This window comes from Lytechinus variegatus, chromosome 12 (genome assembly GCF_018143015.1).
Source record: "Lytechinus variegatus isolate NC3 chromosome 12, Lvar_3.0, whole genome shotgun sequence".
In the NCBI taxonomy this organism is placed as follows: domain Eukaryota; kingdom Metazoa; phylum Echinodermata; class Echinoidea; order Temnopleuroida; family Toxopneustidae; genus Lytechinus; species Lytechinus variegatus.
In genome coordinates this window covers 18,611,063-18,631,080 of record NC_054751.1, presented here as the reverse complement: position 1 = coordinate 18,631,080, position 20,018 = coordinate 18,611,063, and the positions used below count along the sequence as shown (strand labels likewise).

The window sequence follows — 20,018 nt, the reverse complement described above, 5'->3', positions numbered from 1 at the left end:
TATTATTTTTATTAACACTATCCTAGAAAATGGATTGGACCTCAATCGTACTGTTCCAGTTCAAGTCCTTGAACTATATAAAGCACCCGTTGTTATCTGATAGCACAAAAGTGAAGCATTTTCCTAAACCTTAAAAAAGGAAATATTTAGAAATGCTTTAAGCCCACTGCACACTTCAAGATCCGATACAACGCAATTTTTATAATTAAGTATAAAAGTTTGAAGTTCGGCATATATCGATGAATACTAAAATCATAATTCCGTTTTTCTGCAAGCCTTGTGGCTGGAGTAAAGTCTAAACTGGCTTCAAGTCGCAGGTGATGGTGATGATGACGTCATTGCAATTTGAAATTGAATTTGCCTTTATTCCTACAGAGAGGTTAGAAATTCACTGGATTTAGATTTCAGTATTTATACAACTATTCAGAACCTTAAAGGTCAAGTCCACCTCAGAAAAATGATGATTTGAATCAATAGAGAAAAATCAGACAAGCACAATGCTGAAAATTTCATCAAAATCGGATGTAAAATAAGAAAGTTATGACATTTCAAAGTTTCGCTTATTTTTAACAAAACAGATATATGAACGAGCCAGTTACATCCAAATGAGAGAGTCGATGATGTCACTCACTATTTCTTTTGTTTTTTATTGTTTGAATTATACAATATTTCAATTTTTACGAATTTGATGATTAGGACCTTCTTGCCTGAAGCACAAAATGTTAGAATAATGGAATTCCATGTGTTCAGGGAGGAATGAAACATCATTTCACATGACAATGACGAGAAAATCATAATATTTCATATTTCAAACAATAAAAAACAAAAGAAATAGTGAGTGAGTGACATCATCGACTCTCTCATTTGGATGTAACTGGCTCGTTCATATAACTGTTTTGTTAAAAATAAGCGAAACTTTAAAATGTCATAACTTTCTTATTTTATATCCGATTTTGATGAAATTTTTAGTGTTGTGCTTGTTGAATTTTTCTCTTTTTATTCAAATCAAGTTTTTGTTGTGGTGGACTTGTCCTTTAATTGTTAAGATTTTAGAGGTTGGAATGCTCAAATCAAGTGCAATTACAAGTTCTTTAAAAATAGGATTGTAACAGATAGTATAGTGTGCTCTGGGGTTTACACATGTAGAAATCATTTCATGATTAATTCTTGAAACCTTGATATTACATTCCAAGCAGCAATAGACTTGATGTAGGAGTAAAATAATTTGAAAAGTGATGAATAGTATAAACAAATGGCTAGGTAATTTATCAATTACCATTTTGTTTTATTCATTTGCCTACATCTATCTAGAAAAAATTGTCTGCTGATTTTAACTTTTTATTTCAGAGGTAGTAACTGAAAAATATTTCCAAATTAGTCTTCCTACTTTTTACTTTAACAGAGGTAGCGTGTATTAACCTGAATTAATTAATCTTGAAGTAATCGTTCGAATCTTGATCATTTTTTCCTCACATTCATAATACTCTTCCAAAAGTCAAATACATGTACACCAATAACACATTTGACTACTTTACAGTCTATTATGTTCATTTGATGGTATAACCAAAATCAAAGTAGATCTACTTTAAATACTGACCTCGCTTTTATATACTCTCTTATGGTGAACTATTTATCAACATGATTATCTATGAATTTTTATTTAAATGCCACCTTATACTGGAAATTAAGAGAGTAAAATGGTAATTTTTGCCATCCAATGTAAACACAGAACGTGCCTGCCCAAGTATGTTAATTACTGGTACTCGTAGATGTACTACATGTAGCTGTTTTGATTCCTCTCTCAATATATATTCCACTTAAATTGCAATGATTTAACTAATGACAGGAGATAAGAGCAAATTTTGCATAAAAAAATGTCAATTACTTTTAACGATAAGACATACACCTTTATAATACCCAATACTCATATCGCAGCAACATGACAAATATGACAATTGATCAACAAAACATCAGAGGATGACACATACATACTTTACAATGGCTATGACATGAAATGTCACCTTCGAACACACACATACAACACAGATGGACCAACCACGATACCCAAAAATAAACTTTCAACGAATCAAATGTGAAACAAAATATGAAAAATATTACTATCAAGTGAATGAAGAAGGCTTTGTGATAATGTATAAAATACTCAATTTTTTGTGCAAAAATATAAATTTTTTACAAGGCACATGATGGAAGACTTACAAAAATAAACAAAAACTGACCAATGAATAAACCAACTGGAGAACGGACATGACAATATTGATGCGCAATTGACCAAAAGATGTTGATGAACTTATGGCAGTGTTTCGCTGTACTGTACATTCGGCCCATGGCCAAATACAATGAGGACAACAGTAATTAGCAAAGACATTAACGTACAGATGGGATCAACCCGTTGACTACTTAGTGCTCCCATGGAGCATAAGGATCGCAAAGTTCACTTTAGACAGATTATCAACTTGACCTACAATGCCAGTCAATGCCTGGTACCCATTCTGAATTTCCCATGTCATGCACAGGTATCATCAGTTCACTGGTCACAAATGAAAATACAAGATAACGATAACTTATCAGTAAACTTCTGCCCACAATAGTTCAGAAGAATATGTACCATATGAATCTGCAAGAATGTGCAGTCAAATCCTGTTTTCTCCTCAATGATTTCCCTGGAGCACAGTTGTGATCCCCACAGCTTGATTCAAGATGTACATAGGGCTACTATTACTAGCTTCTGTACAAGGATGCCTGGGTGGAGTCTCGAGGAAGCTGTGCAGTACTATAAGGCACCGATGGCGCAAAAGGGAATGGAGGGCGAAAGAGTAGCCCCTGCTGAAGCATACTCTCTGCCTGACTGGTCGGTATACCTGGGACAAGCCCAGGAAGCAACGGTGACCCAGCTGGGAGGAATGGAGGGCGTGGAAGCATGGGGTAGTAAGGGAGCATTGGGAATCTAGCAAAAGGATTGAGATCGGTCAGGGGTGGGAGGGGCTTACCTGTGCTGTCTACAGCCATTGGAAGACTCAGAGCTGCAGGGAAGTCCAGAGGCAAACGTGGGGGGGCAAGATCATGGGCTGAGGATTTTGGAGTGGGGGCATTGGATGGGTCGATGGCAGGTTTGTGTAAAAGGGAAGGATGGGGCTGATTGGTGGCTGGGTCAATGATACCCTGAGTGATGGAGCCACGAGGATTAGGTGTCATCTTGACTTTGGGTGTCATACCCAGTATTGAGGATGAAGCCGTTAGGGAAGACGGGTGAGACAAGTGTGGTGATGCGGAAGAATGCAGTGGATGCTGCTCGCGTGACTGAGACAGGGGAGATGCAGATTGCTTGCGGAATTTCTTATCAGAAGTTCTTAATCTGTGTACCGGAGAGTCTCTCATCACATTGGTGGTGGAATGCAAGTTCGCATTACTAATTACACTTGGTCTACGCTTCTCGTGAATCTCATCATCATGAGTATCTTCAGGATGCCTCCTCCGCTTTTTCGGCATGCTGAGGTCACAAGGTTCCTCCTGCTCTGGAAAGGATTCATACTTGACAGAGCGAGAAGAAGATGATGAGGAAGAGGATGAAGATGAAGAAGAACGTACCGGCGGCAACAAAGAAACTGGTGGTTTGACAGGAGTTGAGTCCGGTAAATGAAATTTGTTTTTAGAATCATCCAATTCATGCTGGCTTAGTTTATTTGTCACCTGAGTTGGAGCTATACTCAAGATAGTTTGGCTATTGAGGTCTACTGGAGGGCGGAAGAGGAGAGGAGATTGTGGAAGGAAAGTCATGTAGGGCGATAGCAATCGTGGCCCAGCCCCTAGCAGGCCTGGCATTTCTGCAACCACTTTCTTGTAGTGGTCGTGCTCAGCTGCAAATTTGTCTTTTGTCATATTACGTAGGATGAGGTCATTGGGTTGCACAGCACTTGGAAGAGAGTTGATTAACCCAGATGGAACATCTCTTTCAAGCTTCACCTTTTTGTGATGTGTGTGCTGTATCACTGATGGCCTCGAAAGGAGGCTTTCCTGACTGCCTATCCTCGGTTCACCCAAGGTGACATTGTTCAGATTGTTCACAGGGTTTGCAAGAATACGCTTACTATCAATTCCTCTAAGATGTCCTGACTGGTCAAGAGCACCAGGTTCTTCCTTGACCACCAAGTTATTCATAGCTAAATGTGTTCCCTCACTTTTAATAGCCACTGCTTCCTCTCGCTTCACTGCTGGTTCTTTCTTCTTCACCAGTGATGTCCCACTATTCAATTTATCTAAAACTGTTGATGGTTGCGAATGAGGAGCATTCTGTTGCTGCAAAGGTTGTTTCTGATCCTCTGTAGCCTGGTGGCCTACCACTGGACTCTCCCTCTCCTTCTTAGGTACCGTTGTGGCTGCTATGACAGGTACCTGAGGTATGGCTAGGATGACTTGACCCATGTTCTTCAGACCTAGTTGATGAGGGAACAGGTGGCCTCCTGGAAGCTGAACTACTGATGTCTGAGGCATGATGGGTGGCATGGTCATGATGGGTGTGCCGTTGACAGTCATTGGAGGCTTCACCTCTCTGCCGACAATCACAGATGGAGTTGCAGAGGTTGTGCTTACAGGCACTGTGGTAGTTACTGTTGACACAGACGCACTTGATTCTCTCATAACGACACTGTTCAGTCCCGCTTGTTCTAGCTGCCGATTCATCTACAGGGAAAGGAAAACAATAATGTCACCAAGTGTAAGGGCAAAATACATCTATGGATAAAATGAGAGACATACATGTATCATGGATAAAAAAAAACCTGATCAGAAAATGACAAGTGAAGAATCTCACAAGGGTATCATACTGGATTACAATATACATTTGGGGAAAGATCTATAATAGTTATCAAATTTTTTTTTTTGTGGGGGGATACTTAACAGGAAACCAAGAGCAGTAAATGACTATTTTTTCTAGCATGCATTGACAAACAAAATGTAGATGAATATGCGGCTGTCACACTAGCATCGCCAACTCAAGAACCAGCAAATACATTATTCCAGATGAAAGAGTATTGGGTTGGGTGCTGTAAGTATCCTTGCATTGACTGCCGCATCACTAAAGATTTACCACAAATCAAAATATATATAATATTTTCGCTTAACAAATCTACCAAATTATAATGAATTTCCACTACCATTCATCAGTTAGCTATAATACTCTTGTTATACTCGACTTACCTCCTCTTGCGCTTTCCTCTCTGCTGCTCGCCATGCCTCTAGTTCTTGAAGTTGTTCCCGAACATGTTTTACTCTTGACTTCTTCTTCTCCTTCTTATCTTTCTTCTTTTTCTTGTCCTTAAAAGCATACTGTTCTGCAGGTTTGTCTGGCGTACGAAGGTGTTGCTCAAATGGAAAGAGCAATCTGAAAAAAAAAGAAAATGAGAGAAAATGGTGGAATATGCTCCTGCATTTGTGGTAAAGACAGACTGAGTATTTATTATTCAGTATTTAATCCACACTACTATTAGTCTCGATTATTCAGCAATTTCTAATGATTAAACAAATTGCTTTTGAGTCCCAAAATACCATGTAATTGTGTGGATTATTAAAAACATAGAATGTATCTGCACACTAATGCCATCTTATGGTGTGTTTCTACAGAGAATTGTTAAAATCAATTTATCTTTTCCGGAATCAAAAAGCCATATTGCCCTTAAACCAACCTGTTTCTACAGAGCGAATAAACAGATTAACTCACATTCCACATCGCAACTTAACAGATTAACACAGGAATAACCACCTCCCAGAGGTGGTTATGAGAAACCGTATTTTGCAGGATGCGGTTTATCAATAAACCGCACCATGTCTGTTTCTACAGGGAAGTTTTCCGGAATTCTGGATACTTACGCTGCGGGGAAATACTGTTTAATGGTTCTCTGTAGAAACACACAGTTTATTAGTATCTAAAACTTTAAAACAAAAATGACAATTTGAATAACCCTCTTTGATACTCAGCTCAGATTTGAAAAAAATTAATAAACTTTGACTTCTCTCTTGAAATATTGTCACTGTTGAGTATACAAAGTGTATATTTCATGGAGTATACTGCAAAGTGCCTTGAAATGGCAAGAAAAATGCACCATTATAAATGCTCCCATTGGATTTGATTGATAGGATTAAAATACATATATAGTCATGAAAAAAAATAGATTTTCCCCACAATTGAGAAATGAGGCCAAGTCACTCAAGCAATAAAAATAAATTCTTTAAAGCTTTAAAATGATTATCATCGCCAACCTTTCATAGTGTTTCCTGGTACAAGTTGCAGCACTGGTACTGTTAGGATTACCACCGAGGCGATCATAGATGACTTTCCATTGTTTCTGTGATGTGATACTCCTGTATCCACCGAGTTTAACTGCTAGCTCAAAGAAGGCAAACAGATCAACTGCAGGGGGGAAAAAAGGCAGGAAAGATAACAAATATATTGGAAAGTCAAGCCCAAATCATAATACAAGTACTGATACTCCAATAAAATGAAGGATACTTTTCTTTGAGGTTTCACATTTAGCTTCAATACATCATTTAAAATTTACACTAACATATTACTCTCTTTTACTTTTGCATAAAAAATCCTTCGTACCATTCAGTTTACATGGGTTATTTACAATTACACATATAAAGTGCATATTTCTGGCAATTATATACTACTTGTTTGTATCAATGGGACAACTCAGAGTTCAATCCAAAACACAACCACTACTTTTGTACATGAATATTACATTAAACATCTTTCCTTCCACTCCTTTCAAAGTGCAAATTTGAAATTATTGAATTCCTAAACTTCATCTTACGCTGTTTGAATCCGAGATGTGGCACTCTGTCGATAGGAGTGTTCCTATCCTTCATATACTTGTACAGGTGCGTCAAGAAGAGCTCCTCACTCGTCACTTTACCCGTCCTAAACTCCGCCTTCAACTGAGCAAGGGTGTCCACACCACTCAGTCCAGGATCTAGCCGCTCTCTTGACCTCCGTGACCCGACCCGATGTGACCTCTTGCTAGCTAGCAGGAGGTTGTTCTATTTCAGTCAAGAAAAATGATGAGGATATTACATGTATAATTATATTAAAAACAGAATGCAGTATATTTGATTACATACACATAATTATCAGTAAACTATAACAAACTATTATAGATCTTTACAAAGAACAACAATGCAATGCAAAAGAAAAAGAAATCAAGTCACTGCTTTGAAAATTGTCAAATATATTACAACTGTGATTCAACACCACAAACTCACAAAATGTGGAACTGTTTGATTTTAGTTGAAGCTCATAAAACTGTATTTGGGCCAGAAAATTTAAAGTTTTAAACACATTTGATCAATATTTTAGTTTGCTTTACAGTAATATACATCTTATTTCAGCTTTAATATGGTGTGTTTTCTTTAAGACAAAATTAACTGTCAAGATTGGATGAAATCATGATGAACCATACATGTATTTTTTTACTGTTTTCAGCAAATTAATTTTTAGAGTCTTTGTTATTATTGTGCAAAAGTTGCTCTTTATAAAGATATAAAATAGCTTTTCTCACCTGAGTTATACTAAAATAATGTTTTTCTGACTTTAAAATCACACAGGGTAAGCCATTGTGTTATAACAATGAACAGGATATGAAATTTGAATGCCCAGATTGAAGGTAGTGCAACTTCTTCCATGATTATTCTATTAAATTTTAATCTCCTTATTATCACCAATGCACACTGGAGTGCTAAGATGTTTCAATAGACTGGCAGACTTTAGCATTATATCAGTGATTTTTTAAAAATATATATTATCATATATTGGCCTTGAGATCTTCTTTAAGTTTTCCATGATTTCAACACAAGAAATCTCCTCTTTCACAATCAATTCCAAGTTCAAACCTTATCTGGCAAACTTGTGTGGGTGTGTGGGTGTGTGGTCTGGTCTGGTAGAGATTACCTGTATATTATTAGAGCTGGTGTGGTTTCTAGGAGGTTGGTAACGATCATCATCTTTTAATTTGACCTTCTTTTTCCTTGGTCTTCCTTTAAGCTTGGGAGCTGCAAAATACAATAAAAATTGTGAAACATCAATACTAGAATATCATACAATTCCGTGGATTCGCAACACGGTGCGCGATCTATCAGTTGCATCGAACAGGCCGAAATTCGCAATGCATCATGGGAATAAAAAGACGACATCTGTTCCATGTGAAAGCACTAAAGTGAATACATGCATGCGATCATTCAGCGCTGGCCGATGCAGCTCGACCAGCTATGCTGTTTATCAGGGACCAAGAGGTACGAGAGTAATTTTCACGCGTATGCGAAACCTAGACCGTTTTTTGGTGAATTCTTGCCATATGGTTCTCATTTTTGAAGCACCAGCACTGTACCTGTTAACTGCAACCAATAGATGGTGCACCATATTGTAAATCCACCAAATTGAATTTGGTATGGAATTACAGTAAACTGCATCAGTCAAATCTCTTGGCACAACAGAACGCTGTAAGACTTTTTCAACATGAAATTCAACATAGGAGATGAAAATAATATTTTCCACATTTTGGTCTAAAATTGTGTTGACTTTATGGATGATTATTGACTAATTGACAGTTGGCCTATGCAGGCTACACTGTATGACATCTTTCAAATATTGTCTCTTTATGAAGGGCTCCCCATTATCATCAGGGTTTGAAAAGTCAACAGAGGAGGTTGACAATACTTGTATCAAGAAACAAATATTTCCAGATTTTCTGTTAAAAAACCCCCACCCCCATATTTCATCATAGGGGCCCTTTGGCAACATTCTGGTATATTTTGACATTTAATGGGGGGGCAACACTTGATGCCTGTTCCATTACACTTCTCAATTTCAAAAGACTTCTTACCTGTATATTCACACAACCTCTCGTCCTCCTCCATAATAGGATGATCAAACTCATCTCGGCAGAATAGCAGCTTGGTGTTAGGGTGGGGCATGGACAGGAGCCCTAGGGCCTTCAGGAGGGGGTTACTATGCCACTTGTCTCCTTGCTTCTCAATCCTCTTCATGTTGGCATGGTAACGACAGTAGCTGGGATAGCTGACGACCATCAGATTCTGTTTCTCCGCCTCCTTGCAGGGTTCTAGAATGTTTGGATTTGAAAAATATACTAGTCATGATTCATAATTTTTCATACTGTATTTGTTTTTCATTATTCATAGATTTTCAAAGAGAAATGCTCAATAATTTTCTGTGGTAAAGCATTGCCAATGTTTTGTCTCTGTGTCTATTTGATCACAATGGAGTTTCGAACAAGTATCATGGTTAAACAAAATCAAGTATAATCACACGTTTTTACTCATGGGAAAATGTAAATCTAAGTGAAATCTACAATCAGTATAGTCAATAAAGGAATGAACATCCCATCCCATCCCAGCCCCGTTAATTCATTATAATTGCAATAGTATATTACAATACTGCATGGATACTGTACACCACTGAGTTATTTTCATACATGCATGTAACTTTCACACTGTACATTTTAGTATAATACATGTTCATGTTTAGCTATATGTACACACATAAATTGACCTATCAAAACTCATTTTATATACATACATGAACTGAATGTACATCCTGCAAAAATGGTACAATGATTTTCACTTTTCACTTTCATTTCTCTATATGTAGTACACAGAGTGCATTGAAAATGATAAGCAAAATAATCTGTAACTGTGTGTACATGAACATTTATGTACCGGTATGTAGAGCTGCATACTTTTACAGGTGGGTGTTTCATGAAGCTGTTCATATAAAGATATGAATGATTTTACGCATGACTGGTGATCCTTTCTTGCACTAAGTGGTACAATGTATCCAATTGGGTTTGCAGACATAGAGGTGTAATCACCTCAATTTTGTCAAAATCAATATCAATCATAATTTCAAAAATATAAATTCAATGGTTCTTACATGATGTAAGTCCATTAATCATGATATAGCCAGCAAAAATTATTAAGAAATGCGAAATCTGGTCAGCTGTAATACTACATATCTGCAGAGTAATCCCACCAACCATTGAGACTGATCAAAATCTTAAGTTCTCATATAAATATAAACTTTACAGAATTTTGCTTTTTAATTGAGACTACATGTAGGTGTACATGTAATGTACATTCACATACAATCAATTTCATTCTTGCAAACAATGCATGACCACTGACCATTTAACTTTGAGCTGGAGTCGACTCTAGTCCGCAACCTGCTCGATGGTCCGTCTTCTGATGCATCTCCATCCTTAGCAACCACACCCTGGTCCTCACATGCCCCGCCCTGGTCCTTCGATGCCTCGCCCAGTTCCTCTGTAGTGGCTGTGGAGGGTGCACCCTGTCCCTCATCGGTCCTTGAGGGAGGTTCCGAGGGGCAGATCGTCGGGAAACCATCGATCCACCTGACATCTTCCATGATCACCCAGTCAAGAAGGTCTTCAATGCTCATGATGGCTTTGCCGTTCACCGCTATTACCTCATCCTGAAAAAGTTAGATTGTACATCAAAAATAAAAATTAAAGGATGCAAACGTATAATTGCAAAATTGTCAACACTACATGTATGATATTATGAAGGCAACACAGTTTCTGACACCAAAATATTTATTCTTGCATAATTTGGAAAACACTTTACCAATGTTCATTGTGTGACGAGAGAAAAGAGAATTATCTGTTTTGTATCATATCTTCCCTGCCCCCCTGGGGGGGTGCCAGGTTGATTTTCCCTCTTTTGTCACCATTTTCTATTATGAATACTTGCTGTGATTTTGAGAATTACAGCAACTTAAGCAAGTATTTAAATATCAAGGAGGTTCAAATGAGATGGAGTAACAGCAAACAAAATCCCTTTGAACAAGCTTCGAAGCTGCCAGCAAAAAGTATGTCAGGCATGCACTTTGGTCAACACCTCTTGCAATTGTGTAGACAAAAGATTCCCGCGTCACTCCATAGCTATAGGTCATATATACAGGGAAATATGCTATTGTGATGATAATTACTTTTTCGCCGCATCTGGTCTGGTTATATGTGTAGTACATAATTTGGAGGCATGCGAAAATAAACTATGCAACATGTCCTGAAATATGACTCAAATTTCCTCAACTGGGCATGTGCGGGCACTCATCTGGCATATACAATAATGAATAGCAATATTCCATCGACCACATTTGAAATTTTCCTTTGCCGCAAACGATCGGAAGTGTTAAAATCGGGTTTCAGTAAAAGTCAAAGTCTTACTTTTTCCCTAATTAAAGGTAAATTGATATAATCTGGGCAAATATCTCAGCGTAATAGTGCTTGGTTGTTGATGTATTGTCATGCGTACAAATTTCTGTTTGTTTATTAATAAAAAGATGGGAAATTGATCCAAATGGATATTCGTAAAATTTCGTTTCGGATTTCTTCACTGAAACTGGCGGCTTCGAAGGCGGACATCAAAAAGGTCTTAACTGCCGTTCTTTCTTTGTGCTTCTTTAGAAATAAACAGCTGCTTGAATAAATCTGTTGCCTGTTGGAACTCCAGTCATAGAAACTTCTTGGAAATATTAGGGGTTTTTTTTGTGTGTGTATGTGATCCATTATTCTGCAAGCATCAATACACGGAGTGCATGAATCCTGTTCCTATCTTAGATAGCGCCATCTACAGTTGTAATGGCCACATGCCAGATATCAATTTTGGTTAATGTTGCACATGTACATCATAGCTCCAAATGTGTATATCAAACCCCAACAAAAAATTGATTTGAACAAAAAGAAAAATCCAACGAGCACAACACTGAAAATTTCATCAAAATTGGATGTAAAATAAGAAAGTTATGACTTTTAAAGTTTTGCTTAATTTCACAAAACAGTCATATACACATCATGGTGGGTATGCAAATGAGGAGACTGATGACGTCATCTACTCACTATTTCTTTTGTATTTCATTATATAAAATAGGAAATATCCTATTTTTCTCCTCATTGTCAAGCCAAACAACGATTAATTCCTTCCTGAACATGTGGAATGTGCATTGTTTAATACTACATGTATATGATTCAGTCAAGTTGGTCCTTATTGTCAAATCTCTAAAAAATGAAATATTGTTTAATAATTCAAACAATAAAAAACAAAAGAAATTGTGAGTGAGGGACATCATCGACTCTCATTTTAGTTGTGCATATCACCGTTTTGTGAGAAATAAGAAAAGCTTTAACTTATTTTACATCCGATTTTGATGAACTTTTCAGCATTTTGCTAGTTTGATTTTTCTTTATTTATTCAAATCAACATTTTTGTTGGGTGGATTTGACCTTTAAGCACTGCACATTATATACATTTACACTGTAGTATGAATCTCATGACCCATATAAACAGCCTTAGAATTGTATATTAAACTTTAATCTCACAGATTTAACCTTTTATCTCAAATATTTAACCTTTTAGTGGCTTTGGCCTATATCTAGTGAGTACTATCAACATGATATAGATCTACAATAATAAATGTTTCCACATTATTATTGCACACCTATTAAAGCCAATGACATCAAAACTGTTAAATGAATAATAAATTGAGATACATGATTCAAGCAAAAGTCCTACCAGCATAAATTGCTCTTTATTAACATGTATCCAGTCGTGCATGTATCGGACTATGAATGACATATCAGCTACATTATGTGAATAGAACTATTTTATTTAAACGTGAACTGCTTTCATAAATATGGATTTATTATGTTCAAATCTGGAATAAAATTTGAAAGAAAAAAAATCAGAAAAAAATGCATGTGATCACATCCTACTGCTTCAGAATGTGCATTAATGTGTACTACATGTATTTTTTTCTATTCAAGAGCATTTTTTTCAGCCATTATTAATCTCCAGATGTGCAAAATATGAAAACATTGAGTTTTCAAGTTCTTTTCATGTTGTTTAGAAAGGCCTTTATGGGAAAAGGATCCACTCAAAAAAAGTTATTGTTAGCCTAGTGTCCCAGTCAAATGTGTAAAGAACTTCATGTGACTATCCACAGCAAAATAGTGTCAGATTCGATGTAATTTTTGTTTGTATAATTAATATTTCCCTTTCTTGTACTTGATTCAATCTAATGACCAGAACTTTAAAGGGATGGTCCGGGCTGAAAATATTTATATCTTCATACATAGAGTAGAGTTTACTGAGCAAAATGCAAAAAATTTTATCAAAATCAGATAACAAATAATAAAGTTATTGAAGTTTAAAGTTAAAAAAAATTGAATAAACCTAATTTCATATAATAAAATACAAAAGAACAAGTGGAGATGTGGCATCATCAGCCCACCCAATGAATATTATTCACGACTGTTTTCATAAAATATTACTAAACTTTAAAATTCAATAACTTTATTTGTTATCCCAATTTGATGACATTTTCGGCATTTTGCTCAGTGAATTCTACTCTATACATGTATATTAAGCTATAAATACTTTCAGCCAGGACCATCCTTTTAACATTTTACATCACATCATGAATTTATGTTAAAAAAATATTATTGAAAAAATATTTAGGCACAGCTTTAATGAAGTAACAAGTGGAATGCCTCTGGCCGTCTCACCTGCATCACGCGGTTCAATACAGCAGCAGTGCTGACTTTGAATACTACTCTAACTCGCACAAGATGTTCAGTGACACATGGTTACTCTTATGTCCACTTTTTATGAACTAGACCAATAAACTTACAGAGATATGATGGTTATTCAACAAAAAACCCCAACATGGCCAAAGTTCATTGACCTTACATGACCTTCGACCTTGATCATGTGACCTGAAACTCGAACAGGATATTCAGTGATAATTGATTACTCTTCTGTACAAGTTTCATGAATCAGATCCATAAACTTTCAAAGTTATGATGGTAATTCAACAGATACACCCAATTCGGCCAAAGTTCATTGACCTTTGACCTTGGTCATGTGACCTGAAACGCGCACAGGATGTTCAGTGATACTTGATTACTCTAATGTCCAAGTTTAATGAACTAGACCAATAAACTTTCAAAGTTATGATGGTAATTCAACAGATACCCCCGATTCGGCAAAAGTTCATTGACCCTAAATGACCTTTGACCTTAATCATGAGACCTGAAACTTGCACAAAATTTTCAGTGATGCTTGATTACTATTGTGTCCAAGTTTCATGAATCAGATCCATAAACTTTCAAAGTTATGATGGGAATTCAACAGATATCCCCAATTCGGCCAAAGTTCATTGACCCTAAATGACCTTTGACCTTGGTCATGTAACGTGAAACTCATGTAGGATGTTCAGTGATACTTGATTAACCTAATGTCCAAGTTTCATGAACTAGGTCCATATATTTTCTAAGTTATGATGACATTTCAAAAACTTAACCTCAGGTTAAGATTTCGAAGTTGATTCCTCCAACATGGTCTAAGTTCATTGACCCTAAATGACCTTTGACCTTGGTCATGTGACATGAAACTCTAATAGGATGTTCAGTAATACTTGATTAACCTTATGGCCAAGTTTTATTAACTAGGTCCATATACTTTCTAAGTTATGACGTCATTTCAAAAACTTAACCTCAGGTTAAGATTTGATGTTGACGCCGCCGCCGCCGTCGCCGCCGCCGCCGCCGCCGCCGCCGCCGTCGGAAAAGCGGCGCCTATAGTCTCACTTTGCTTCGCAGGTGAGACAAAAATCACTTCCTATTCAAGTACTGAGTACTTTTACAATGTAAGTGTATGATGTACAAGTACATATTTGTGATAATTCCTTATTTGGACAAAACAAAAACATGTATGGGAACAAAAGCAGTGTGGATGACATTTGTCATCAATAAAAAAAGCCTTGTCTGTTATTTTAAAAGATAGCTTTGAGATACATGTAGTTCATATATATTTGGCAGGTGTTTTTCTTTTATTTTGCAATATCATTTATGGCTATTACAATAGACTATCATACATTGTCAATGTCCTAATGTTCTCTTGTATGTACATGTACAGTGTAGTCTCACAAGTTCATCCCCCCCCCCCACCACCATGAAAAAAAATACAATAGATTTTCTTGAACTGCATACGGTTTAGGTGTACATCTATGTAATAGTGTGACTTCACCAACTCAATGAAGACGGGGCCAATATTCAACACACTACAATTGTTGTATTGCATGCCAAAACAGAGGAAAAGAAATAAGAAAAGACAAGACTAAAGAGCCTCAGGGGCTAGGGCGCATTCTTATAATTTCCAAAATTAATTGTAAATGATTAAAAGTTTAATCTTGAGTAGATGAATTATTGCCAGTGATTAGAAACATGTTATTGTTGAAATTTAATAAATTCAAATTTTCATCATCCACATTTGCAGTATATCTCCTTTTTTTCTCTTTTCGATAATCTAGCAGCAATATCATACAGCAATGATATCATCATATCCTCAAAATGGGTCTTGGGTTTCGTCAAGTAGGGTGAGTCACCAAGACCTCCAGTGGCAGAATTTTAATTGGACTCGAACCAGGGAGGAAAAGAGCAGGTTTAGTCACAAACAAAATAAAACTTCACTCCCTCTTTCATGAACTCAAAGTCATGGAGTAGATAGAGCACCAAAACTGCATTGACTGACTCACAGTGGTCATATAATGCACATATCCGTTGTCATGCAGGAAAACTAAACATTCATCCCCAAGTTTTACTGCATTTTTTTTTTGTTCTTGACCCCAGGTCCCCTATAAACTGCATGTGGTGTTCAAGCTGGGTCGATGTCAATGTCTTCTTCAGTGTCAGGGCAAACAAACAATAAAACAGAGTCATGTGTACTCCATGCATGTTTGCAAAGTACATGTAAGAAGTAAATGTTTACAAATTTGCATGGTACACTATGTCTGTGCCCCCCCCCCCTCCATCAGGGTCAAATGAGGTCCCTGAGGTGACTAGAAAAATAATATCTTAAATTTTGGTAAACATCACTTTCAATTACATCTATCGAAATAATGTCCTCACAAATCACAACTGTACATGTATATATTTTTTGTAAATTGATAACATTATGATTACTGTATGATTTTATGTACTGACATAGCAAAGAAAAAGGAAAGTGGGGATATCATCAGCCTTATGAATATTCATGACGATGGCAAACATGTAGAAAATTTGATGTAATTTTCAGCATTTTGCTCGGTGAATTTTACTTTATTTTTCTTAGTCAGATAAAATTATTCTGAGCCCTGAGTTTCCCTGTATATGTCATGTAAATGAGGGGAGATACTTGAGCATACATGAAGATGATGTAGATGTGTAAATTGTTAATGCACAATTTTGTTTGCCCTCTCCTTTATGAGATATACATGTATTGCCCTTGCATCAGCAATTTAGATTAGGTATAATGTGAAAAAAGTGAAAATTGAACCCAGATGAAACAATGAAAAATAATGAAAACCAATTTCAATTATTTAAAGTTTTTTTTTCTTCTTTATTTCATGGTTATCATCTTGTAGGCCTAAATATTCTGTAATTATCTACAATGTAATTATAAAATTTATCTCAAAATACAAATAATCCTCATTGTACGCCAACATGTATCAAATGCTTATCAATAACTGTCATAAAAAAATGAACTTTGTTCTTTGTGAAGCTCTCACATTTTATTGAGAGTACTGATAGCTATCAGAGTAATCTCATTATGTTTCCTGTCCGAAATTAAATATCAGTCACCATTAAATATCAGTCACCATCAAAAATAAGAGATTTTGAAGCTACTGTGTAGGAGATAGGATTTCTGCTTTGAGCTTCAATCATCTTCTCAGTACAATTTCTACTTGGCTGTGTACTAGTCTTTGCATTAGGCCTACACTGTACACAAGTACAGTGTTAATGTACATGTAGATGTTTATCCTGCATGATGATTGAAATATTTTCAAAATCAAATTTAAATCATATAATAATAATAAATAAATGAAAATTACATTAATAATAAAATTAAATTTATACAGATAAAAATAAATAAATAAATACATGAATAAATAAATGAAATTAAAAGAAGGAAAGAAAGAAAGAAAGGAAAAGAAAAGAAAAGAAAAGAAAAGAAAAGAAAAGAAAGAAAGAAAGAAAGAAAGAAAGAAAGAAAGAAGGAAAGAAAGAAAAAAGAAAGTAAAGTGAATAAAAGACATTGTTGTGACCAAATTTTTTTGTTGGTTTTACTAGATTTTGGTATGGTAAAGATATTAACTATTGTACCAATACCACCAAATATCTTATCTACATGTATCATGTGACAAAAAACAGTGATTTTCATCCATTCTTTGCAACACTAATCTGTCTACTATACTATACACACAAAAACCAATTGTTTTATCATCCTGCTACATGTACATACTGTATTCCTCAACAGGATTTTTTTTCATATTAAGATGCAAAAAGGGGGTTATCCATATTTTTAACAATGCAGGGTCTAGTTTTTTTCTGCAGGACTGTGTTCACCAGACTAGTAATGAACATTTTGATAAATAATCCAGTTGACTCAAAGGTGAAAAAATGCTCGCAGCCCCAGGTTTACAGCTGGGATAAAATCATTATTACAATCAATTAAAAATCAATCAGGAAAAATCTGATGGTGTCGTACATGAAGATACACATATAACTTTAAGGTCTGAATGAAGAGCAAAGCTACATGTATGGAGCATGAAGCATACATGTGTACTACTCGGTGTTATTAATAATTTGTAAAGGACAAGTATGGGACACTGGCACTCTCAACTGCATATTGATTGCTATCGGCATCTATGCGCAATGTTGGACAGCCTGTTCAACCCTCTATCAAATGGCAAATTATAAATACAATGTGTATGTGTATATTGATTGTGAATAACTATAATCTGAACTTCCAATACATGCATTGATAATCCTAGTCAACACACATCCAACATGTACATACATGTATAGCTCACAATCATCATACTAATACCAGTATTTATGAACCATTATCATTGCCTTCATCATTCAAAATTCAAATTGGGAGGAGGGAAGTCATGGGGGGGGGTAGCAAACAATGTACGAACATGTACATGTAGGTCCTGCATTTATGTCTTGTGGGGGTCAATAACGAGTGTAATGAAATAAGGTGATTTTATTTGGTGTGGATTAATTAGGAATATTTCAAAACTATTATTCACCATCAGGTCAAAGAATGTTGAGAAAATCTACAAAGATGCATACATGTACAGTGTACATCTCCATTAATTCACTAGGATGCCTGTACATACGGCATATAAATAATAAAACTGATTTTAACGGATCCCAAATTTGTATTAGGCCCTATATGAATAAGATTTGACAATTTGATTATTCTCATATTTGCAAATGTAGGTTATAATGACAGGAGGCTACAGATGCTTGCTTAATATAAAAATAAAATAATAGAATACAAAATTTAATGAAGGTACATACTGTTTGTAACAAAATCTATATTAAATATGTTGGAATTAAGTGGAAATCATTTAAAAATTGTAGATTCACATGCATACTCTAAATGGGGAGACTAGAGTTAATAAACAATGTCATAGATGCCAGTCAAAAATATCCAAAATCAATAAATGAAAAGTATTATATGAACCTGAAGAATGTGTAGAATACTGTACATGTGTTTATTGCATCCTACATTATCTATTGCATCTCAATAATAGCTACCCTGTCAGAGATGGTGTGTGTCTTTGGGTACAGTACAGTAATGCATGTTCAACAACGTAAAAATAGCTATCAACGCGCTGCTTTATTACAAATCCACGCTTGATGAGAAGAACAGGGATTATGCCATGAAAATCAACTCAGGTCGGATTTCTTTCTGAATCTATGTTAAGTAGCTGAAGAAATTACAAGTTTGCACTGAATATACATTCATTGGCTCTTCCGGAGATCACAAGTGTTATTTATTTCTTCCTTGTAAAAAAGTCAGAGTCCCGACTCCTTAAAAAACTAGAATAGCTTTTATAGTATACAATACATGTACACAACCAGTCACAATTCTTTGACTCACTATTAATTACCTGTTTCAGCCAGAGAACAATAGATTCAGTAGACCGAATCTATTGTTCTCTGGTTGAAACAGGTAATAGTAAGTCAAAGATTTGTGACTGGTACTGTACAAATCAATGAGAAATTCCTTTTTGCTTTTTTATAATGGGGTGGATTAAAAGTTGCATATACAGTGTATCTATCTACCTGTAATTTATTAGATATTTTGTTCACTGGCATCGCAAAGAAGAAATAAATAAATAAAATAAACAAACAAATGAACGAACAAACAAACGAACAAACGAACGAGCAAACAAACAAACAAATAAATAAATTTAAAAAAATAAATAAATACCAGAGAAATGAGCTGAAATGTAGTCTGTATATCTCAAGAAAATTTATTTGAAAGAATAATGCTGAAATTTCAACGAACTCAGATTTTTTAAAATAAGAAATCATTTTATTTAAATTATGCTTTGAAAAAAAAATCACAAAAAGTGTTTTATACAGTGTACACAATCACCAACAATTAGCTATGAGGAACATGATGGCGACAGAGTGAGATACCAACTCATTTTTTTTCTCAAATTATATTCTAATACCAGTATCTGTACTCAAACATGGCAATGACAAGGTATTGCCTATAAAATGAATGCCTATATTAAACTGATTTCAATTCAATATGCAGGCGTGTATGTCCTGGATTGATATGACATTTTACAAGCTGGTTCATGATGCATATGTAATTGAAAGAGAGGGATGTGAGCAGCTCATATTCGCTTTTATAGATGAATGTTATTTCATCCCTTTATACATCGTGTATTCATCATTTATTTAATTGTGTGTGGTTAATACGTCTGTTGGATAAGCACAGCGCCATGCTCACGTCAACAGCATGTATTTGCATCCATTATTAGAATTAGATGATGATGGGGAGATGCAATGATCGCTTTATTTGACAGCTGGCTTTGTGCTAAAGCTATGGTGGAGATCTTCTGC

General features: G+C 35.6%; 1 protein-coding gene across 2 annotated transcripts in view; it reads right to left on the bottom strand.

The window, feature by feature from the left end:
- Window positions 1-1,437: 1,437 nt before the first annotated feature.
- Window positions 1,438-20,018, bottom strand: part of LOC121425424 (AT-rich interactive domain-containing protein 5B-like) — a 30,704-nt gene continuing 12,123 nt past the window's right edge. For both annotated transcript variants that reach the window (XM_041621471.1, XM_041621470.1), the window contains 7 exons: window positions 10,213-10,519; window positions 8,895-9,131; window positions 7,964-8,064; window positions 6,831-7,056; window positions 6,274-6,424; window positions 5,215-5,398; window positions 1,438-4,698 (listed from right to left, as the gene is read on the bottom strand). In XM_041621471.1, coding sequence (XP_041477405.1) covers window positions 2,740-4,698; window positions 5,215-5,398; window positions 6,274-6,424; window positions 6,831-7,056; window positions 7,964-8,064; window positions 8,895-9,131; window positions 10,213-10,519 — 3,165 coding nt within the window. In that variant the 3' untranslated portion in view covers window positions 1,438-2,739. The remainder of the gene's footprint in view (window positions 4,699-5,214; window positions 5,399-6,273; window positions 6,425-6,830; window positions 7,057-7,963; window positions 8,065-8,894; window positions 9,132-10,212; window positions 10,520-20,018) is intronic.